Source organism: Urocitellus parryii, chromosome 2 (genome assembly GCF_045843805.1).
Source record: "Urocitellus parryii isolate mUroPar1 chromosome 2, mUroPar1.hap1, whole genome shotgun sequence".
Taxonomy (NCBI): Eukaryota; Metazoa; Chordata; class Mammalia; order Rodentia; family Sciuridae; genus Urocitellus; species Urocitellus parryii.
In genome coordinates, this window is record NC_135532.1 from 23844368 (window position 1) to 23868486 (window position 24119).

The 24119-nt window shown below is 46.1% G+C and overlaps 1 protein-coding gene across 1 annotated transcript; it reads left to right on the forward strand.

Moving 5' to 3' along the window:
- The first annotated feature begins 4367 nt into the window (after nucleotides 1–4367).
- Nucleotides 4368–8855, forward strand: Pdx1 (pancreatic and duodenal homeobox 1). The gene is made up of 2 exons (XM_026388408.2): nucleotides 4368–4773; nucleotides 8410–8855. Exons 1-2 carry the CDS (start codon nucleotides 4368–4370, stop codon nucleotides 8853–8855), a joined length of 852 nt encoding a protein of 283 aa, XP_026244193.1.
- The last annotated feature ends 15264 nt before the right edge of the window (nucleotides 8856–24119 follow it).

The following is a 24119-nucleotide window of genomic DNA, read 5'->3' on the forward strand; positions in this document are numbered from 1 at the left end:
TCAATTCCCAATACCCGCCAAAATGGGAATAAGAAACTAGTTTGTGGAATTTTCATGAGGATTAGCAAATACTGACTCCATTTATTTGTTGTTATTATTACTCTATGCAATGGTCACAATTTATGGGGCAGTATTGTGCTTATATTTTACAAATAAGGATAGGAAAGCATAGTGAAATTTTATAACTTGTCAAGGGAGACACAACTTGAACAAGGCAGGTGTATGTAGCTTCTTAAGAGCTTTCTATCATATACCAGAACATATCTCTACTACCAAAGTGTCCCTCAAAGAGATTTTAGGAAGGCACACAATAAGGGCTGTATAGGTATTTGATCAATAAATATGGTTGAAAATATTGGCCCTTCATCCCAATAAACCATGTGAAGTGCAGGATGGTGGAGGAAGGTGGCTACAGGGACCCAGCGGTGTAGGTCAAGCCTCCTTTAGGCTGCTGCAGGAATCTGGAGGTATGGGAAAGCGTCCCAGGAAAACAAAGGATTAGTCACCGGAAGCAGTGAAGGAGGGGGCGGGTAGAATATAAAAGAGAGAATTTCAATGGAAGCAAGGAACTGGTTATCAAGGATTTAGATCAGAAGGGAGTGAGCCAGGGCTGAGATGTCTGCAGACTGCCCTCTGGATGAAAGAGCCAGGGCTGGGCTCCTGGATGGGAGCTGGCCTGAGGGTGGACACCGAACTGCAACAGATCACAGGGGTGCCCAAGGGAGGGATGCAAAAGTGACTGTGAATCCTTAGGACTCTCAACTTCCTTTAATACATTCAGCAGCAAAGTGAATTGAGTGCCACAGAAGCATTAAACCAAAAAAGGATGGGACAGGTGTCTGGGGTCCCCACTCCTGGGAAGGAAGTCTTGGGAGGTGGAGGGAATGAGCATTGCACAGTACTGGGGTATGCTGAACCTCCTTGTTTGCCTTTCTCACATTCACGAGAGCCAGTAAGGTATTAAGACAATTGCCCAATAAAATTCAATTTTTAAGTTGCATTTCTCTGTACAACAGGAGGGGCTGAATTATCTGGAAAATAATTTCAACTCTCTAGTCATTGCTACTAGATTGTTTTGCCCTATGAGTCAATCAGAAACCTTTGATTCCAGGTGGGAGGTCATTTCCTCCCTCAAACCTCAGTTAATTTCTGCTGGCCCTCTCCTAACTGGGTACCAAACTCAGGATTTACAAAAGTAGCAGAAGGGATGAACTGATTTGCCCTAGGGGAACAAAAACTTGTCTACATCAGTACCGATTAATGGCAATACTAATGAACACAAGTAAAAAGTCAACTATGTCCCCAATATTGCAAAAAAAAAGTCAATTATTAAAGGAGTATTCTCATTAAGAGCATTAAGGGTATCATACTTAATTTACAAAGTTTTTCACCTCAGGATATAACTTAATTTTTATTTTCAACAACAGATTAATTTTAAATGAATATGCTCTAGCAAATCAAATTCCATATAAATTCAGTCTGGGAGTTAAGTGAAGTTTATTTTTGTCGTTTTTTTATCCCCCCCCCATACACACACACACACACATTTAGAATGGGATACAGTGGCTTAAAAATTCTTAGCACCAAGCCAAAACCCGCCTTTGACAGGCCTGTGAAACCACCTAGGAAGACTTGGTCACTTACTAAAAACAAGGTAACCTGGTTCTCCCCGGCGCAAACCGAATCTCCGCGAAAGGGGGAAGAGGGCAGGCGAGGACTTCCAATATCAGCGAGGACTATCAGGACGTCCTGCTAATAAACGACTTTTTCACTGTCCACACTATAATTGGTTTACAGCCTTTTTTGTTTATTTATCCATAAGTGCTGCTGTTAAATGGCTCGGGAAGGCGCTCGCCTAATGGCTCGGTATCCTGGCCAGGCCTCTGGGAGGCGAGGGGGCATGCAGGGGGCACAGGCGTCAGCGGGGATCCAGAGCGGAAACACATTTCACCTGTAATGGACTTGGCGGTTTTATGGTACCAGGACCTAGATGCACAGAGAAATACATGATCTTGCTCAGTGGAGGGTTCTTCGGGATGCATTTTTCGTATGGATGTATGTGATAATTAGTCCTGCTAGCCTTGCACTACCTAATACTAAATGGCTGAAGGACCTTTGTTTCCGGCGCCTCTTTTAGGAAGCAAAAAGCAGAAAATGCCACTGGTGAAAGTGAGAAAGTGACTCTAGCGACCGTCACCTTCAGCACCACCATCACCACCACCGCCCCAAATTTGTGCTCAGACCAAGGTACCCAGTTTTTTGCCACAAGCTCCGCGGGCGAATTTACTTTGTGCTGAAAGCCTCTTTCCTTTCTGCAGGGTCGAGCAAAATATTAAATGGGAGCAAATGAAGCATCGAAATGGAGGCCAATTTACAGAAATGTGCAATTAGATGAGAAGTGCAAAGTAAACACTCCGAAGGACCCGGGGAGGGGGTGGGGCACAGGCTGAGTCCAAGGAGGGCGGGTGCCCAGGGGAGGAGCGGGGTGGGGTGGGGGGTTAACGAGGGGGAGGGGAAAGGTGGCCGATCTTTGTCCCGAGCAGAGCTCCCGGTCCGCTCATAACCGCGTAGCCAAGTCAACTCGGCAGATTATCTCCGAGGGTCAACACGCAGCGGCTGGGCAACCCCTGTCCCGCCCTGTCCTACTGATCGATGTGGTCACTCGGGGCCGAATGATAGCGTCAGTTCCTCCGCGGCCACCGCGAACAATGGACTCATTGACTTAGGCGCGTAGAGATTAAGTGCACTTGTCGACCACCTTTCACTCCCTGTTCTCCGGTGGCCACAGGTGGCCCTTTTCCCTGAAGAAATCGCCTTAACTACGCTCGCCCGCCAGGCTTCCTTTGGCCTGCCCTTGAGAACCCCGGCATCAACAAACCTGGGAGCCGCACAAGTTCCCAGGCTACTCGGTGGACTCAGCGGCTACTCAGTGGCCCGCACTCTTAGTAAAGCAAATGGCAAGACAGCACCGGTACCCCACGAGAGAAAGAATCTGAAGAGAAATCCAAATTCCCAACTGGCTTTTTTGTCTTTTAATGAAAATGAAGAGTATTCAGAATAATGCTTTCATCCCTACGCATTTAAAATGAAAATATTTCCAGTGGGATAAAATATATTAAACCTACTCGCAATGATCTAGTTAGGAGAGTCTGGTCTCCTATGATTTTTCTCTTGCTTGGTTGCTTCTGATTCACACCATCATTTGCAGAGGTTTTTCTGCACAGATGGACAGTTTTCCCAAAACCCTCCCTGGCGGTTGAAGGAAGGTAGGCGTTTCGGGAGGACGGGGTCAGAGATTGGCTCCACCGCACAGCGCCAGCGAGTCAGTATCCTTGGTCTTGCCCTGGCCGAGGGAATGGGCGCCATCGTTGCTGAATTTCACACCCCGCCAGTGGGTGTGAAAACGTGACTGGTTTAAGTCAGGACCCCATAGTGCCCAGAAGTTACCAAATAAGTCGAAGCTACTCACAGATGTTGTCACGCAAATGCAGTTTTTATTTCGTTTGTAAACACCTGAGGCCTCTGCCAGCCTGCCTTATTTCAATCAGAAGGTGAGGGGGGTGTGCATTCTTTGGCCCGGGTCCGGAGATCCTGGAACGGAGAGTTGTCAAGGATCTGAGGTCCTTGTGCCAACCTCTGCCTGGCCTCTCAACCACAGAGGGACCTTGCTTCCCTCTCTCTCTCTCTCACCACAATAGAAAGTGGCCAAATGGATCCCAGTTCCTAAAATCAAAATTACTGATAACCTTAAATTAAAAAAAAAAAATTCCTGATTTCTTCAAAACGGGAGCTAGGAGCCCTGGGTTAAATCAAAATAGAAACAACTGCTTTCTACCTAGAGTTGGGGTCTACAAAATTTTCGACTATATTCTCCAACTTTTTTTAAAAAATTACAATTTCAACATGCCTATTTAGGAATTATATTAATTAACTAATATTATTATTGCATTATAGAAAATACAAGGGAAAATATAAACGTTTAAAGCACGGAAAGATTCCATAAATAAATAGAAGGTCTAACAATTTCATTCACCCTACTCTGGAGAGCCATCCAGGCATATGCAGCAAAGTCAGCTAAGAGAGAAAATTGAAATAAACGCAGGTGCTCGCGCGTACCTAGGTCTCGCTTCTTAAGGCAGTCAGCCAGGCCAATAATGGCCCCAGGTTGAGCCACGTGGGGCACGACGGAGCCTATGGCGCTGCCTACGGCCCGCCTGTCGCTGCGGATTGCAGGTTCCCCCTGAGAACAGTGGAGAGCTGTCAAAGCGAGCAGGGGTAGCGCCGGGAGTGGGAGCGCCGCACAGTGTCAAGTCCCGGGCTGCAGCTGCCTTCTCGAGGCTCCTGGTCCCCAAGCACCAGCTACGACCATGAACAGCGAGGAGCAGTACTACGCAGCCACGCACCTTTACAAGGACCCATGCGCGTTCCAAAGGGGCCCAGTGCCGGAGTTCAGCCCCAGTCCCCCAGCATGCCTGTACATGAGCCGTCAACCCCCACCGCCGCCGCCCTCCCAGTTCCCCGGCTCCCTGGGAGCACTGGAGCAGGGAAGTCCCCCGGACATCTCCCCGTACGAGGTGCCCCCCCTTGCGGAAGACCCGGCCGTGGCGCATCTGCACCACCACATCCCTGCCCAGCTCGCGCTCCCCCACCCGCCCGCTGGGCCCTACCCGGATGGAACGGAGCCGGGGACCCTGGAGGAGCCCAGTCGAGTTCAGCTACCTTTCCCATGGATGAAGTCCACTAAAGCTCACGCGTGGAAAGGCCAGTGGGCAGGTAAGCCTGGCTCTTTTCCTCTTTCTCCTCTCGGTCTCTGGGCTCGCTGCCCCTACCTCAAAGAGTAAGCGCCCCCCCCCCCCGTTGTCTCCGGGTTCCAGTCCTCAACCCCCTTGGAGTCCACTGGGTCGGACTAAATTATCCCAGGCCACCTGCAGAGAGGCGCTGTTCAGGTCCCTTTGAGGGCATCGTTCCCACCAGTTCTCCTAGGAGCTTAAACCTATTCCTTCCCTGTGTGCTGGGCCCATCTTAGCCCCCAAAGCACCCGGTATGCGCCACCTCTAGAAAACAGAGTGTCAGCCAGGTTCTGGGCTTCGGACACTCGGGATCCTTCTCCAGCGGGCTATCTAGCAGCCAAGAACTAGCAGCACCCAGGATGTCTCTGTCCCAGACCCAAGAGCTCCTTAGTAGCTCCAGGCATCTCACTCCACCAGACTTGCACTAGAGGCTTCCTGAGAGCAACACAGACCCTCTCAGGGTCGCGAGGTACATGTACAAAGGCAGGAAAGGAAAGGAAAACTGCATCCATCTAAGCCTGAAAACTGTCCCGCCGCCCTGGTGGAGGAAACCGGATGGAGGTGAACAGGAAGGGTGTAGGGCAAAGCGAGGAGCTCACCGCTAGACTGAAGGCTGGCCGCTCACCCCTCCTTGGAGCCAAGCAGTTGGGAGAAGTTCTGAGATGCTAATTCGCTTTTTACTAACCAAAAACGTTTACAAAGGTTTCCTCTCGCTGCTTCACGGGAAATTAAGTTTGCAGAGGGAATCGCGTCCTTCGTGCACTGTAGACTCAGGGAAAAGGGAATCCTGGGTTCCCCCGGCCATAAGCGCCGGCGAGTAACAAGTTTTTCCCAACCGAGAGGCGGAGACGCAGAGCAGCCCCCAATTCCCTTCCTCCCCGCCCAGAGCTGGAGGCGAGTTCCGGCCTGGCCTGTGCCCCCGCCGCCACACAATGTTATCGCTTCTGTGCCGCCGAAGCCACTTCTGGTAACACACCTGCACTACAAATAGTTGCTTTTTTTTTTTTTTTAATCTTTCAACTTGACAGTCGGGCACTGGAAAAGAAGCCCGATTTGGCAACCCCTGAAAACTCTCAACGCCCTGTTCGCGGGGTCTGACCAGGGAGCCCTACTGACATTGACCTGGGCGCGCAGCCCAGCGCAACTTTGAATAGGGCAAGGGGAGTAGGATTCGCCCAGGACCCTATGGGCTCCCCTCTTGTTATTTCAATTTCTCCCTAAGGCAAACATCCAAACTGGGCTGCGATTATCCCCACCTCTAGCGAAACCCGGACAATACTGGCACCAGATGCTGCCGATGTGCCCACGAGTAATAATCCAGCTCTAAAGGCCCAGGATTAAGACCTTGCAACCCCAGAAAGTGCCGGATTCTTGGAAAGCAGAAAGTCCTCCCCTCAGCTTGGAGGCTCCCGCTGGTAGTTTCCTGCCAGGGTTGTCTTTCCTCCAGGATTCCCTTACCACAGAGGGTTTCTGGACCCCTGGTCCTGCTCCTGCCCTCTGGGCCTGGGACTCCCTCAGGATAAGGGTAAGATGATTTCAGAGGTGGAATAACTCCTCTTTTCTTCCCCAACTGCTGTTGTCCATCTCTGGGCTGGTAGCATTTGGGCTCAGGTGAACCCAAAAAGCCAGGAAGTAAAACCAGAAAAGAAATCAACAGACTTTCCTGGGAGTGAGGGACGCCTCAAGGCTAGGAAGTCCAGGTCAGAGAGGCAGTTGCTGGATGCTCTGATTCACTGTATCCTCAGACCACAGGGAAGGGGCCGACCACGGGGAAGGGACCCACCGCGACTCCATTCTCTTGTCTTGAGAGCAGCCTGCAGGGCACTACTGAGGCCCAAGGTCCTCCAGGAAAATTTCGAAGGAGATGAACTTAAAGGGTTGGCCAACCCATCTGCTGGTGCCTGGTAGTTTCAAGCCCCTGGGAAGTGCAAAGTGACCCAAGGGCTCTCATTTCAGTGGGAATGTGAATACTAATGGCAATAGGAACTTCTGACGACCTCGACCTAAATGAAGTGCATCTGCTGCTCTGGCTGCCCAGCTAAACCTCTTTACTATCCCAGATCTGGGGCCCTTGACATCTTCCCACCAAGAGTCTCCATCCTCAACCTCCATCCCTTGTCACCCTGACCTGAGCAACAGGTCTCCTGAGGCAGTGGACCCCTGCAGCCTCTGACTGCAACTTGGCAAGGTTCTCAGCTGGGGAGGGGGTGCTGGAGAGGCTGTGGGTTGAATTAAGAACCCTGGGTGGTCTTTTTAAAGGTCCCACTAAGTCTAACTCGCCTCTCTCCCAGGCCAGGGAAGGACTGAAAGACTTAGAGATGCCCCTCAGGGAGCAGAACTGCTCCACCAACTGGGGTCTGGGCCCCTGACCCGGCTTCTGAGGGCTCCTCTTCTCGGCCACAGGTTCCATCTTCCGAAGCAAGATTAATCCCTCGCCCTCAACACACACATTCTCCTTCTAGATTCTTAAATGCTTCGCCATTAATTACAAAAGAAATGTCTCCTCCCTCCTTACTAAGACAAAAAAAAAGCCTCTTTCCCGAGCTTAGGTGGAGCTAACCGCGCCAGCATCCGCAACCTGGGCGCAGTTGGTTCTTAGAATAGAAGAAAAAAATTCGGACCTCAAGGAACCCAGGGCAAACACCGTGTGTGCGGCGCTCATTTCTCCGCCCCGCCGGCGTGTTGCTTCCTGGAGACCTCAGCCTGGAGCTGAAAGCCCTACACCCTTGTACTTTTTGTCTACACCACCACTCCCTCCCTCCGCCCTGCTTTCTTTCAGATCCACATTTGGGCTCTGGACCCCGCACCTGCCCTCTCCGACTCCGCCCGGATTTGGGGAGCAGGGCAGAGTCTGGGACTAACAGCAACCTGCCCCACCAAACGTGACCTTCCCCAGACAGCATTCTTTTTTCACGCATCGGTGGATCAACTGAGATTAAAATACCAATTACAGAGAACTTAACTATCTCTCAAGTTGGAGAGATAACTATATGAAGAAAAAAAAATCTATGATCAGATATAACAAAATATCATAACATCTTGGCACAAGGGTTTTCAAACTGGGGTTGCATCCATTAGTTTGCTGTGAAATCAATTTACTGGGTTGAGATTAGCATTGTTTTAACGAAATAGTGAACAATGAGAAAAAAGTGGTAAAAGTTGGGCTTAACTCTTGAAATGTTTGTCAGTGATATATCCGCTTGTGGACTGGATAGGGACCTCATATAGACTTATTATGGGTCAACGTCAGAAGGTTTGTTAAGAGTAAGTCCTGTGTGAAGGCTTTTTATTGCCTTCATAGAATCCAGTCGATGGACATATCTTATTATATGCATCAATTCAAACACCGGTTAAATGAACTCACTGTAGAACGGCCCCTTGGCAGGGCCAAACGTCGGCTCAGGGTGAGCGCGCGCAGCTCTGGCCTCCAACAAAAGGCTCGCTTGACTAGGGAAGATGCGTGCACCCACAGTGGGCTCTGAGGTAAGGCGGTTGGGGTTCCGTAGCCCGGCACCGGCAACGCGACAGTTCCTTGGCCAGGAGCTGAAGGGGTTGGGCTGTGTGGGTGGGGGCTGGGTGGGGAGCCCGAGGCTACACTCACCCACCGTGTCGCCCACAGGCGGTGCCTACGCGGCGGAGCCGGAGGAGAACAAGCGAACGCGCACCGCCTACACGCGCGCGCAGCTGCTGGAGCTGGAGAAGGAGTTCCTATTCAACAAATATATCTCGCGGCCGCGCCGGGTGGAGTTGGCGGTAATGCTGAACTTGACCGAGAGACACATCAAGATCTGGTTCCAAAACCGCCGCATGAAGTGGAAAAAGGAGGAAGACAAGAAGCGCGGCAGCGGGACTGCCACCGCGGGTGGCGGGGGCGCGGAGCCTGAGCAGGACTGCGCTGTGACCTCGGGCGAGGAGCTTCTGGCGCTGCCACCTCCGCCACCTCCCGGGGGGGCGGTGCCACCCGCTGCCCCTTCTGTCGCCCGAGAGGGACGCCTGCCGCCCGGTCTTAGCGCATCGCCGCAGCCCTCCAGCGTCGCGCCTCGGCGGCCGCAGGAACCCCGGTGAGAGGCAAGGGCTGCTCCCTACCCGGCGGCTTCGACCACTCGCAGAACAGGGGGGAGGGGAGCGGGCCTAGGATCCCGCGAGTGGATAGGGACCCCGGTAGATGGATGGGGTGGGAACTGTGGCGCCCACCCTAAACCGGAGTGGAGAACCTGTACTTCCAGGCTCCGGTGCCGGAGAGGGCGCCGCAGGGAAGATGCTGACACACCTCCTGGAAGACGACACCTTAGTTTTTGTAATATTTGGGACCTCTGTCTATTGATGTGATGTGATTGACGGTTTGCGCGACTGCTGCGCACATTCCCTCCGCGCCTCCAGCACTCCTTCCTAGGACCTATTTAGAGAAGCCGACTGGAAACACTGGAAAGAGTACAAATTGGAACGCTCCGCAACCTGCAGCAGGCAAGCTTGACTGGGTGCCTTAATCTGTCCAGAAACAAAGCCAGTCTTACTCCGACGACCGCTTTACTTTTAGAAATAAAAGGAAACGTTTGAGGTTTCAAAGATCCAGTGATATTGTTGTCTATGACATAGAATGAGTCCTCTTTCTCCCTCCTCCTCCTCAAGCCAAATACCTCCTTGGCATACATCCTTCAACCTGCACCCCTTTCCTCTGAAGAAGAGAAAATTCTTTCAAGTCTGTCTGGGCAGCTGCAGGGTTGAAGCGAAAGTACAGTGCAAGCAGAGTACCTGGGAGCCCCAGTTGGTCCTACACAGCTGGGACACCCGCGTTGATGACCTCGAGTGGTAAGGGAAAAGAAAGATGGATCCTTGAGAGACCGACCTCTAAACGAAAGATATTTGGAGTTTGCTATTTAAGATGTGAATTTAGTTCCTGATCTTTGGGCAGGCAAGCAGGGTGACCTGGTGCACCTTGTAAACAAAACTACTATTCACAGAGTCAGTATGATTTCATATCTTTAGAAATCATGAAAATGTAGGTGACTGGAGTGTTTGAAAAACTGGTTCTTTTATTTAAAGTTTTAACATTTCCTAGGGTTTTTTTGTTTGTTTTTACAAACAGTTCTGTAGTTTCCAGCTCAATTCCTCCTTTCAAAATCTGGGTGCTGTGTTCAGGCTGTTTGTGGAAACTGCTTAATAAATATGGATAATACGAGAAGAAATGAAAGTCGATTCTCTCCTTGCTTTGCTTCAACCCTTTCCTACAGGATGATGATTCCAATTCATTTTGTTGTTGTTAGATTTTTTTTTCCCCCACGAACTAACCAGAGAAAAAGCAGATAACGAAGAAACATCACACGTGGGTTTTGAGTTGGAGCAGCATATGGGTGGTGGATTTCCTTTTCTGTTCTTGATATGGCTTTGGCCGGCAACAGAGCGGGGGCATCCAGAGTAGGGATTGCCAGTGGCTAACACTGAATGCGGTCAGAACCAAAAGCAGCACACTGAAGGCAGGAATCTCGCTGCTGTCTTGGACCTTCACCGACCTCTTCTTTCCCCTTTACGCACAAGCTACCAGATGGGCTGATAGGCGAGGCTTTTTTCCATGACTCCTTCAACCAAAGTGTTACTTTGGATAAGTCTCTACCCCCAGAAACCCAATGTGAGGAAAGTCTATAAAAGGCAACAATGCCCTGATTTAGTGGGCCTCTGACCCCTAGTGCCACCCTGTTTCTCCGCAGCTCTCCAAGGGCGTTTTATCCCTGCGATGCGGAGAACGCGCCTGCGCCTCCGGAACGCTCCCACAGTTCCCTGCCTGAGGCTCATTTCTTCACTTACGGCTTTTATTTTCTTTTACAAAGAGAGACGCCGGGCGTTTTTGTTATTTATTTTGTTTTTTTGGCGAGAGAAATCATGCCCTTCAGCAAGCGGGGTGGGGGGAAGCCTCTAAATCAGGGGAACTTTCTCATAATATGACAGTGCTCTTTCCAGTCGGCCTCTCCACACCCCTTGGGTTCTGTAGTGCGGCAAATTTTCATTAGGGCCCTGGGTCCCTCGAATATTGGCCAATAACCTGGTAAAATTATCCAAGTACCAGCTCTGTACCTTGGTTTCCTTATACGTAAGGTGGAGGCAAATATTGTATTACTCCACGGAGCAGCTGTGTGATTTAAACCAAGGAATACAAAAAGCGCGAGACTCAGTATCTAGAAAATAGTTATCCCTTCGCAATTGTTAGCTCTTGTTTTATGCCATTATCACCATTTTCGGAAGCAATTACAGGGATGCTGCTGTGGAGTTTGTTTTGCTCTCACCTGCCCAGGAGCTCCTCTCCTTTCACAAAACCTCGCACACACCGCGATTGGTCTGATCTTCATTTAGATATCCACAAATCTTTGCTAGAGCATGTCCTATTTAAAGCCCTTCCTCGTAAATAAATTCCTTTGGTTTCCCACAGAAACTTGCTGCCCAGTTGGTGGAGATGCTGAGATTTGTGAGCCAAGGAGTTGTGGGGAGGGAGGCCAGACCTAACCAGGCCGCTCTGCAAGGCTGGAGTCCCAATCTCAAGCCGCGCGCTGGAGGTGTGTCTTCAGGTGCGCGGGCTCCAGGGTTAGCCAAGGAAGAAGAGGTGCAGGCCCCCCAGAGCCGTTTCGTGGATTACTGATGGAGCGGGTGCTGACGTTTCAAGCGTGCATACGCCAATCGCCCGGTGATCCGCGAGAGATCACCCGAGCTTTTCCGAAAGCGGATCAAGGCGCGCTCCGGTTCTAAGGCTCACCGCTCTATTTGGATCCAGCCCTCCTTACCTATGCTTGGCCTTGATTAAATCACTTCACTCCCCGATGCTTCGTCATTGGAATGGGTTATAATGAGGATGAAATGAAATGACATATTTGAAGAGCTTAGGCGGGGCTTGGCGCAAATTTTCCAGTACACGTGGTGGGATTGGAGGAGATGAGGTGCTGTTGTTACTAGTAGAGGCTGGCCTGCCAGGGAGGCCAGCGGAAAGCAAAGCCCAGTGGCCAGACAGGCTTCCAAGATAGTATGAACTGGGGCTCCACCAGAGCAATGGAAGCGGGGCGAGAACTCGGTCCCTACTCCTCACCGGTGGGACGAGACTCGACCTCAGCGGTTCTAGATGAGGCCCCACAGGACCACCCTCCTGTGGCTGGACGTGTGTACCTGGAACTCGGAGCCAACAGGCCAGGGGTCTTGAACTTTGAACCTCCGAGAGGCCAAGATGCTCCCAGCTCCCATCCTGAGTCCACTCCCGAGTCTCCCGAGTGAGGTGGGATTGAGAAAAACAAACACCAACCAACTGGAAAGCCTTCTTTCCGAAAATGAAGTGATCTTCTCCGGGTCCCAGAACCCCACGGGTGACTGCGGTACCTGCCGCCCCCGAGGCTCTGTGGGCAACCTCTGCTGGTCAGGCTCAGAGTGCTGCTTTCATACCATGAACAGATGCCGCCTTGGAAAGCTCCAGGGGTGGAGGGAAGGGCCGAGGCGGAGAAGAGCGGGGCTCACCTGGGGATGCTCAGTCCCTGGCTCCGGTGAGCGCCCGCAGACATCCCCACTAGGCTCCCTGCGCCCAGAATTCCAAGAGGGCCTAAACTTGAACTTCCACGCCTCGCCATTCCCCGGAAAGTCTCAGGAACAGAACCACACGCCCCGTCATTTCTCCGGGCGAAGTACGTTCGCGATCCAGCGATCTGGGTGCGGTTGCGCGCCCAGGCAGGGCCTAGGCTCCTGGTGCGCGCCCCCTGCAGCATCGTACTCCTGGCTCTTTTAAAGTTGCCGAACCCTGGAAAATTCAGCCCAGGTTCCTCACCGCACACACCGTGAAGCAGCAGCAGCTAAAATTGAGAACCCGGATTGAAAACTCCAGGGAGCTCGCCACGATGCAGGCGGAGACAGGAGAGGGACTTGTGAGTTTCCGCTTGTGGGTTCTGTCCCCAGCCCTTGTTGGAGACTCCTAGTGTGGCATCACATAGTGCCAAAAATAGTGTATGAGAAACAAATAAAACACTCCTTTTCTTCTGTGATGTATTTCTTCCTGTAGATTAGCTATCGGTTACTGAAAGTTCTCATCTTAGCTAAATCCATACCATACTGTAATAATATCTGGGAGTTGGCGGCGATTTCAGGTCCTACCTATTGTTTTAACAGTGTTGATGTCTGTGATCCACTTGTACTCTTGACTCCAGAATTGGAGCCTGAACACATTTAGCAATGATTCCTGGGCTCTTGCTCTGTACCGAGCAGGACTGGAATCCTTTCTGGGAGGGCCTCACAAATTTAAGAAATCGGATCACCTCCTCCTTGAGAGTCCTCACAGCTGTGGAGGTTAAGTTTATTATTGGTTAATTGAGCAGTCATTCGGGTTCTCCAAATGTCTTTTGAAGAACAGGCTGCTTCATTTTCCCAAATTAACTTGACCCCCCTTTGTCTAGTGTTGTGCCCAGGATATGTTCTCCCTCAATTCATTTGTTCCATGCATTTAAGACTGAAATGTAAGCATTGCCCTGTCCTTTCAAGTTGGTGAAATCTACTTATTCTTATATTCCTATCATCCCCACCATGGATAAATCTCTCTGATTCTGGGTGTAAGTATCTGTGTGTGCGTGCGTGCGTGTGTGTGTGTGTGTGTGTGTGTGTGTACCTATGTACATGTGATTTGTGTCTGAGGGTGAATCTCTCCATCTTTGTGTGTCTAAGTATGGCTGCATGGCCCATATGTGTTTGTGTGCATGGTGTTTAGGGTGTCTCAGGTGGGTTGTCATGGTGACAATGATGTGTTTGGTGTATTTGGGGACCAGAGATGCCTCCTTATATACTTTTTTTTTCCTCTTAGTGCTGGGGATCAAATCCAGTGCTCTGCCACCAAGTACACCCCCCACCCCCATCATATACTCTTTTTTCCACTGGACACAGCCATCTCCCAAGCATCTTTCTGATTATGATAACTGTCTGCTCTCAACTCTTTTATTGGAACAATGTATGAAGGCAGGAAAAGCTGTCTTTAGAGAGACACCAGGTTGAAACTTGGTAAAAGGTGATAGATTGCTAAAACACTACCCCAAGGAATTCTAAAATCTTTCCTAAGAAAACTTTAGTTACCAACTAAGGTATTTCATGACTTCAACAGCTTCACCTACACAACCTCCTAAAAACGAAGCAGTTAGAATGGGGACATTCACAGTTCACACTGAATCAACTTTTACTCAAGCCCAACTCTGGCGAGGTACATGTTGAGGCAATAAACCTAATAGGAAATTGAGGCAGGGCAACAAAAAGCAAAGAAACGGAAAATGATGCAGCCTCTATTTCTGGACAGCTCCAATAGTGGGAAGAGGTCAACAGGAATCTGGGTAGAAAGGGGAGGTCAAGCTCTACAAACAGTGGCTCTGAATAACTTTCAAGAGTGAAAGTAGCTGGCTGATTTAGGTTTCCCAGGTGTTTGGGTTATCTAGTGACAGATAAACAGTCAATGTCAAGTTCCCATAATAAAGTTATATTTACATATCTATAAGATGGAATGGGTACGATAAAACTCTATTCTCTCTCTCTCTCTCTCTCTCTCTCTCTCTCTCTCTCTCTCTCTCTCTCTCCTGTCTCCCCCAACCCCCTCCCTTAAAATTTTCTCAGGTTGGGGTGTAGCCATTGATAGAATCCAGCACACCCAAAGCCCTGGGTTGAGTCAACAACACAGCATATCTATCTCAATCTCCCCCATGCTTTTTCCTCTCTCCAAATGAGATATCATGGCTTTTGAAAGCATAGAAAGCTTTAGCTTTAAGCAATTTTGTGTGTGGGGAGGGGCGCGCACTGGGGATTGAACCCAGGGCCTTGTCACTCTACCAAATGAGTTATATACCCAGCCCTAAGCAATGTTTTATAAAATTCAACTTCAAGTTGAAATGCCTGGAGTCTTTCCATAAACACAGAGCATGAGGACACCTTAAAAATATACCATACCATCAAAATGCATTCAAATGCATTCAGGATTCCTGAATGCACTATAGAATACACTGACTTTTCACTTCTTGTCATAATCACATGTATACAAAGTATAACCATATTTTGTTGTAATTTATGTCATTTGAATAAGTTTTTTTTTCCTGAATTGTCAAAATTTTTCTGATTTTAATGGTATGAAATTTTGAAAAATCCTATCTCCTATTTTTACATGCTGTAAAAATTCAAAAGTTTCACACCTCTAGATATGTCTAAAAATGCTGCCAATTTAAAAATGATATATTACCTGGAACTATTTCCACTTCAGTAGCTCTCAAAGTCCAATAAAATGTCCAAAATAAATCTCTAAAAATGGAAATACTGCATTATTGGATTTGTTGCAATAAATGCATGCACACTTCGATTTTAATTTTGAAAGATCATAAGTAGAATAGAGCAGATTATTTCTCCTCCTTTGCATGAGTGTGTCTTTCCACAGAGATGGAGGAAATAGGTGTTAAATAAGGTACAAACCATAATTTATGCTACCTTTTGTCTTGCAACCCAGTGGAAGAGAAAGAGACAGACCTTAGCTATCTATAGTAATTAAATATTGGACTGAGAATATAACTTAATGATAGAGCCCAGAAAAGAAGGAAGGAAGGGGAAAGAAAGAGAAAAAGGAAAGAGGAAGAGAGAGGGAGGAAAGAAGGAAGGGAGGTTGTATCTCAGAACTCTGGGTAGGGATTACCTTCTGGTGTACTATTTACTGTCCTTCTGAACTAGGATGAATAACTTAATCCCTTTGAGCCTGTCTTCTCCCCTGGAATTAAGGATAATCCCATCTCATGTGATTGTTGTGAGGATTAAAAAAAAAACAATGTGTGTAAAGAGTATATTCATTGGAAGTAGAGTCCTTTACAAACAAGAGGTCCCTCCAGAAGTTGAGACCTTTCTTGTCTAGATCGGGGACAGCCCTTTACTCAGTGGACTCAGAGCAACAACAGCCACATGGACTAGATGTGTGATCTTTTCCCTGGGACTCTAAGGTGCTTCCTCAGGGAAAGAGCTTTTGACAACAGGATTCTGACTGCACATTGGTGCTGACCAGGTATAGGCAAAAATAAAACAACACTGCTGTAAGAAGCACTGAAGCTACATTTCATACAACTGTGATGCCCAATGCACCTGGCTCTGTACCTAAGGCATCTGTGTTTAATCTAATTTAGGAACAGCCTGGTGGCCAAAGAGAGAAGTGGATCTTTGATGAAGTGAAGTTCCTTTAGGGAATCCTTAGGTCCTCAAGAATAAAAAATGGTCGCTGGACCTCCTTTTTTTTAATATTTATTTTTTAGGTGTAGATGGACACAACACAATGCCTTTATTTTTATGTGGTGCTGAGGATCAAACCTGGGTCCCACCAGGTGAGCTAGGTGAGCCACAATCCCAGCCCTGGAACTCTTAATAAATCATTTGCTTGGATGTTACTGTACTAGCCAAGTTTGGTTGTGACTAACAGAGATCCTAAATAGCAGTGGCTTCAGAGTACAAAGTTAACTTCTCTCCTACATGGAGGTCTGAAGGTAGGTAATCCACGACAGGAATGTGGCTCCAGAGTTGCTGGGACCCAGGCTGCTTTGGCTTTCAGATTCTGCTAGTCCCTAATTGTTGTCCCCTCCAGTCCCCTGGGGCACTCCACTCACACACACTTTCTAAGTAGTAGGAGGGATGAAACAAGGAAGAGGTGTGTCTCTGTCATGGACAGAATTATAGTATCTAAAAGCCTGAAAGATGTCCATTTGTAATCACTCCAACCTGTGAATATGATCTCTTATTTGCAAAAGGGAATTTACAGATGACATTAGGTTAGGGACCTTAAAATAAAGAGATTATTTTGGGTTATCCCCAGAGACCCTATATAATCCTAAGCCCTAAAAAGCAAAGAATACAAAAGAGAGACAAAAGGAAAAGACAAAAGATTTTCCAAGTGTGTGTGGAAGGGTGCAGGGGTGTCATGCAGAGCCATCTTGGCCTCTGAGATGAAGAAACCCACATGCAACACCTGGAGAGAGTCCCTTAGGAGCAAAGGCCAGCCTGCAAGTGACAATCAGCAAGGAAACCAGGACCTCAGGTCTCCAACCACAAGGACCTAATTCTGTCATGATCTTAATGAGTCAGGAAGCAAATTCTTCTGAGTCTTCAGATGGATAAGACCCAACTAACTAGCAACTTGATTTTGACCTTGTGGATATGGGATAGAGAAACCTGCTGAGCCAAGAACTTTTGACCCATAGAAACGGAGAAAATAAGGGTTGGGAATATACCTCAGTAGAATACTTGCCTTGCATGCACTAGGCCCTGGGTTCAATCTCTAGAACCACACACACACACACACACACACACAAAAAAAAAAAAAAAAAAAAAAAAAAACCTGAGACAATAGATTTGTTTTAAACCACTAATTTGTGATGATTTGTTACTGCAACAATAATAAACAAATATAGTCAGTGCCCTTTATTGTTAGTCAAAGATGCTATATACACCACCCTACACATACCTCATAAGCAGAACTTAGTTCTGAAACTAATTTTCACATGAAAATACCTAGCTGCATAGCAGGATTGAAAATGAAGTCTTGGGGCTGGGGATGTGGCTCAAGTCATAGCCCGCTCGCGCGCTCGCCTGGCATGCATGCGGCCCGTGTTTGATCCTCAGCACCACATACCAACAAAGATGTTGTGTCCACTGAAAACTAGAAAATAAATATTTTTTTAAAAATTCTCTCTCTCTCTCTCTCTCTCTCTCTCTCTCTCTCTCTCTCATTCTCTCTTAAAAAAAAAAAGAAAATGAAGTCTTTATTCATAGTGACCATTTCTCTAATTAAAAATGGAGGAAAGTACAACACTTAAAGAAGAAGAGTCAAATGGATACTGATGACAACTAGCAATCTCCACTACTGTTACCAAGAGTCTACTTTTTTTTTTAATTGTCATAATAATTCTGTATTTTCTGAAAACCACAAATGAAAAATCTCATTTGTTATTATGGAATAGCCCATAGAGGGGGCCCATGTCCTGGAATGTAATGCTAGAAGGAAGTTTATTCAGACAAACATGTGTGCTTGCTTTCATCTAACAATGGGCACCATACAGCCCATTGTTTGTCTAGGCTATCAGAAAGCTCAGAACTAAAATTAGTATTCAACTAACATTCAACTCTGTATTCATCCTGGCATAGGATATTGAGGAAGGCTGAGATTTTTTAATCAGAAAAATTGTCTTCCAGTTCAGCATTTACCATTCATCAAATTCTGAATAGGGCAAATGACTTAGTGTCTTTGAGCCTCTGTTTACTCAACTGGGGGAAATACCCACCTCGAAGAACTGTTGTGAAGGTTAAATAAAATAATGTAAATTAAAGGTAATTCCCGAGATGGAAAATAACTCCAAACATTATATATAACATTGTATTTCCCCTTCTTTTAAGGAGTAGATAGATGAAACGATAGGTAGAAAGGGGATCAACAGGAACAGGAAAAGAAACTAAGTTTGAAACTAAGAAGCTCGGTGAACAACCTCACCTTTACTCTCCAAGCCTGTTTTCCTTCAGACACCCATTCTTAAAAAGCCCTTATATCTTAGAGTACTGTGAGTCTCGATGATTAATGCCTACATGCATTGATAGCTTACACAACGTATTTTTATCCTAAATAAAGCCAAGGGAAAATACTATTGGTGACTTATGGATACATTCCAAACCTATCTATTAACCAGGTGACATTAACCTAGAGGTCCTAAAAGAACCAGATCACGGTGACCCGCCCTGTGCTCCATGATTAAGAGAACTGAGTTCACCCAGTTACACACTTCTCATGTTCTCTCTTCACAAAGACTCCTTTAAAAATAAGAGTTCAGGGGCTGAGGTTGTGGCTCAGCAGTAGAGCACTCGCCTTGTATGTCTGAGACCCTGGGATAGATCCTCAGCACCACATACAAATAAATGAATAAAATAAAGATATAAAAAAAAGAGAAAATAAATAAGAGTCCAAGACCCCAAAAGTGCACCTTACTCTCAAGTACTTGAATAAATCTCCTTGCTTTCTAACATAAATCTTCCTGGGTTTTTTTTTTTTTTTGTTGTTGTTGTTGTTGTTGTTTACACATTCTGAAATTCCTTTCAGTGGCAAAAGTCAAGAGCCCCTCAAGAAGCTGGAGTTATGGCTCAGTGGTACAGTGCTTGCCTAGCATGTGAGGCACAGGGTTCATTTCTCAGTACAACATAGAAATAAGTGAATAAAATAAAGGCCTATCAACAATTAAAAGTATATACTAATTTTTTTAAAAAGAACCTGCTGGGCTGGGTTGGTAGAATACTTTCCTAGCACATGTGAGGCACTGGGTTCAATCCTCAGCACCACATAAAATTAAAATAAAGGTATTGTGTCCATCTACAATGAACTGAGGTCCCCTTCTGCCTTCTGGTGAATTTCCTCAGATCCCTATCTGGTAATAATTTTTGGTGATGGAATAAAATCACTTAATATTACATATAATTATATACTATTGGATTCCCCCTTCCTCTAAATTGGTGTTTTTCAAACAGTAGTTGATCTTGTAACTTGTCATTGAAAAAATCAATTTAGTGGTTTTCAATTAAATAAAATAGAGGCTGGGGTTATATCTCAGTGGCCAAACACTTGTCTAGAATGTTCAAGATTCTGCTTTCCATCCCCAGTGCCATGAAAAGATAAATAAAAATGATTAAATAAAATGAGTGGAAAATATCAGAATACCTTATGCACAGTAAAGCTAAGGATTGCTTCATGAAACTTTTATTGACATATACATGCCAAATCATATTTAAATACATTTCTACTTTAGCTACCATACAATTTCAAATACTTTTCAAACAATACAACCTGGTAATCCATATCTGTTGATTGTGTAACTGTAGATTCAATGAACCTAGAATTGAAAATATTCAGGGAAAAAATTGCACCTGTCCTGAACATGTACAGACCTTTCTTATTTGTCACTATTCTCTAAACAATACCAGTATAACAAATGTTCCTGCAGTGTTTACATTGTATTAGGTATTATAAATAATCTAGAGATGATTTAAAGTGTACAGGAAGGTGTGTTTAGGTTCTATGCAAATACTACATCATTTTTCATAAGCAACTTGAGCATCTGCAATTTTGACGTGGGAAAAGTGGGATGTCCTGGACCAATCTCCCACAGATAATGAAGGATGGTTGTGCTTTTTGAATGAGGTATGACCTTTAAGGTCTTATTACTTGGCATCAAACCTACCCTTCTTTTTTTTTTTTTCCAGTACCATAGATTGAACTCAGAGACACTCAACCACTGAATCACATCCCCAGCCCTATTTTTGTATTTTCTTTTAGAGCCAGGGTCTCACTGAGTTGCTTAGCACCTTGTTTTTGCTGAGGCTGGCTTTGAACTCGTGATCCTCCTGTCTTAGCCTCTCGAACCACTGGGATTACAGGCATGCGCCATGGCGCCTGGCCTCAAACCTACCCTTCTTCCCTACTCTGTGATACCAGAATTAGGGCTGAAATTACATTATTCCTTTGGCAACTGGATGTTGGCCAGCTCCACCAATCAATATGAAGCAGGAGACAGGTGAAGAATAAAGGCCTTAGGAAGGACTCGTTTCTTCCTTTCTACTTCTGCTTCACTTCAGTACAAGCCTGGACCCACTTCTTCTGATAGCAGCCATCTGTTCCATTAGCAGCAGTTTGTTCCACTTTGAAGTTTCTCCAGGATTGCTGAGGGCCATTACCAAGTAGGTATGACACATCGTAATCCTTGCCAGTGTACCCCATGTTAAATGGACTTGCCTTGGAAATTTGCTGCGACCTTGCTTGTGTGTTTGAGAAAGGTGACCCTGCTCAATCACCAGGGTGGATCCAGGATTAGGGTGTATTCCTGCAGGAAGTATCTCCGTCTTTGGGTTTAGGGCGTGACAATAGGAGTTTTAGGGAAGTTGAGGTTGAAGATTATTGATGCTGGGATTAGGGTGTTCCTGCTGCTTGTTCCCGTTGAGTTCTCGTGAGATTAAAATGGGATTTGGAAAAAGCCTCGTGGAGTAGGATTTGGGATCGGACATTTTTGGAATTGCCCCTGAACGTGTGTGGAGGCTGGTGTGAGATCGGGAATAAAGAATTGCTGTTTGAACCTACAAAGCTGTGTGGTGGCTCGTGATTCTGTGCCAAGCCGAGACATTGGCACTTGGCATTTGGCATTTGGTGGTCCGTTCGCGGAACATCTGAAACTTGGAGGTGAGTAAATTGCTCGCCCCTGAGGGAAGGCGAGAGAATGGGTGACCATTTCAAAAAACAATGTGTTCTTGTTTTGATTTATTTCGTTTTTGTTTCAAGTTGCCTGTCCCTAGAAATTTCTCAGGCAAACTGGGAAAAATGGTTGGCTCAAGGTTTGAAGTTTGTTAGCCCTGAGAAAGAGAAAATTGATACAGCGAATTTTTATTCAGTTTTTGTTTCATTCACTTGCGGTTTTGTTTTGTGTTATGTTATTGGGTTGCGTTATCTTTATAGAAGATTAGAAATTAGTAAAAAAGAAACCGAAAAGTTGTTAAGTAAATTGTTAGAGATTCAGACCATGGAGAAAGACATTTTAGATCAAGGAAAAGAGAAGGTCTCTCAAGCTAGTCAGAGAGAGGAAGAAAATTTAAAGGAAAAGGGGTTATTAGGAAAAAGGCCACAACAAAAGGCTGTTACTAACTCCGTTTTATTACCAGAGGGCGTAATTCAACCAACAGCCCCGCCAATGGAGACAGCTGAGTGGCCCTCAAACCCCGTCGTAGTTGATAGATGGGATCCTGAGACAGGACCTCAAAGATTAGCATGCCCTGTATTTGAACAGGTAGGAGGGCAGCGAATTCACCGTGCTTTAGAATTTAAAACAGTGAAGCAGTTAAAGGAGGCTGTAACAACCTATGGTCCTCAAGCCCCCTTCACGGTAAGCATGGTGGAGTCCATTACTAACTTGGACATGATGCCAGCAGATTGGGCTAGCATGTGTAAATCTGTGCTAAATGGAGGACAATATTTGTTATGGAAGGTTGCCAATGAGGAATTTTGCAGGGAGACAGCTAGACGAAATGCAGCAGCCGGTTACCCTCAAAGAAATCTAGAGATGCTGCTAGGAAAAGGACCTTATGAGGGTCAGCGGCAACAAATTGAATATGATCCTGCTGTATATGCACAGATTGCTGCAGACGCAGTTAGGGCATGGAAGACTTTACAAGGACATGGAGATTTACAAGGTCAGCTATCTAAGGTAATACAGAGACCTAATGAACCTTACGCTGACTTTGTAGATAGGCTTATTCAAACGGCCACCAAAATTTTTGGTGACACAGAACAAGCAATGCCATTAATAAAACAACTGGCTTATGACCAAGCAAATCGTTGCTGCAGAGAGGTTATTAGACCATGGAGACATGAAGATTTAAACACATATATTAAATTATGTAGAGATGTTAATGAACAAGGGCAAGTCTTGGCAGCTGCAGTACAACAGGCTTTAGATGCCAGGCCAAAAACATGCTACAATTGTGAACAAACAGGACATTTTAAAAGGAGTTGCCCCATAAGAGGAGGTTTTAACAAGGCTAGAAATCAAAGGAATAGAATACCGGGTATTTGCCCACGATGCCGTAGAGGGAGACATTGGGCTAATGAATGCCGTTCTCAAACCACCATAGAAGGTACTCCCTTATCAAAAAACGGACAAGGATCAGGTATTTACCCAAGATATCGTGGAGAAAGGCATCAGGCTTCATTGCCAAAAAACGAACTGGGGGGCCCAATGCTCCGGGGCCCACAACCACAAATATACGGGGCAGTGGAGGAACCCAGCAACACCATCAGGGTGGTGCCCAGGACACATTGTCCATTAAATCCCTCATCAGACAAACCCGAGGGAGCGCAGGGTTGGACATCTGCACCTCTGCCAGAGCAGTATTAACTCCAGAGATGGGAGTTCAAATCATTCCTACAGGAGTAAAAGGACCTCTTCCCCAAGGAACAGTAGGCTTATTATTGGGACATAATTCATCTACATTAAAAGGACTTATGATAAGTCCTGGGGTAATTGATCCCGATTATGTAGGTGAAATAAAAATTATAGCTAGTTCTCCAGGAGGTATATCAGTAATTTCACCTGGAGATAGAATAGCACAGTTGTTAATAGTACCCAGTCTACATAATAAGTTCTCTAGTCTTAATGTAGAAAGAGGTTCCAGGGGATTAGGCTCCACAGGTGTAGATTGGGCTATGTTGTCTTTAAATTTAGATTCTCGCCCAATGCTAAAACTAAATATTCAGGGTCGTGAGTTTAATGGCCTGCTGGACACAGGTGCTGACCTTAGCATCATATCTCTTCAAGAATGGCCAAAACATTGGCCATTACAACAAGCCACTCAAACGCTTCGAGGCCTAGGAGTGGCGACTAATCCCCATAGAAGTGCTATGGTATTAGATTGGAAGGATCCTGAAGGATGTGAAGGAACTATACAGCCATGTTTTGGATCACCTTCCTATTAATTTATGGGGATGAGATGTCCTAGATCAACTAGGTTTGATGTTAACAAATAACATCAATCCTAATGCGCCCACTACTAGGGCTAAACAAGGTATCAGGAAAGAAAAAAGATTAGGAAAACAAGAACAAGGTATAGCAGCACCAATTCAAATAGATCGAGGAACAGACAGACATGGGTTGGATTTTCAGAAAGGGCCACTGAGACAATTAAAATTACTTGGAAATCAGAAAGACCAGTGTGGGTTCCTCAGTGGCCCCTGACTAAAGAAAAGATACAAGTAGCCCATGATCTGGTCAAACAACAATTAGCGGAAGGACATTTACAACCTTCCGTATCTCCCCATAATACTCCCATTTTTGTTATCAAAAAGAAATCGGGTAAATGGAGATTATTACAAGATTCAAGAGCAATTAATAATGAGATGGTTATTATGGGACCTGCTCAATCAGGGATTCCTCAATTGTCTGCTTTACCAAAAACGTGGCATGTTTTAGCTATAGACATTAAAGATTGCTTTTTTTCGATTCCAATTCATCCCGAGGATAGTCCATGTTTTGCATTTACTATCCCTGCATTAAATCATGAAGGTCCTGATGAGAGATATGAGTGGAAAGTACTCCCTCAAGGTATGGCTAACAGTCCGACTATGTGTCAAATATATGTTAATAAAGCAATCCAGCCACTTAGAAATCAAAATCCTGAACTAAAAATATTTCACTATATGGATGATGTATTATTAGCACATAAAGATAAAAACACATTGCTGGAATGTTATGCCACACTTACAAACTTGTTAAAAAATTATAATCTAGAGATAGGAAT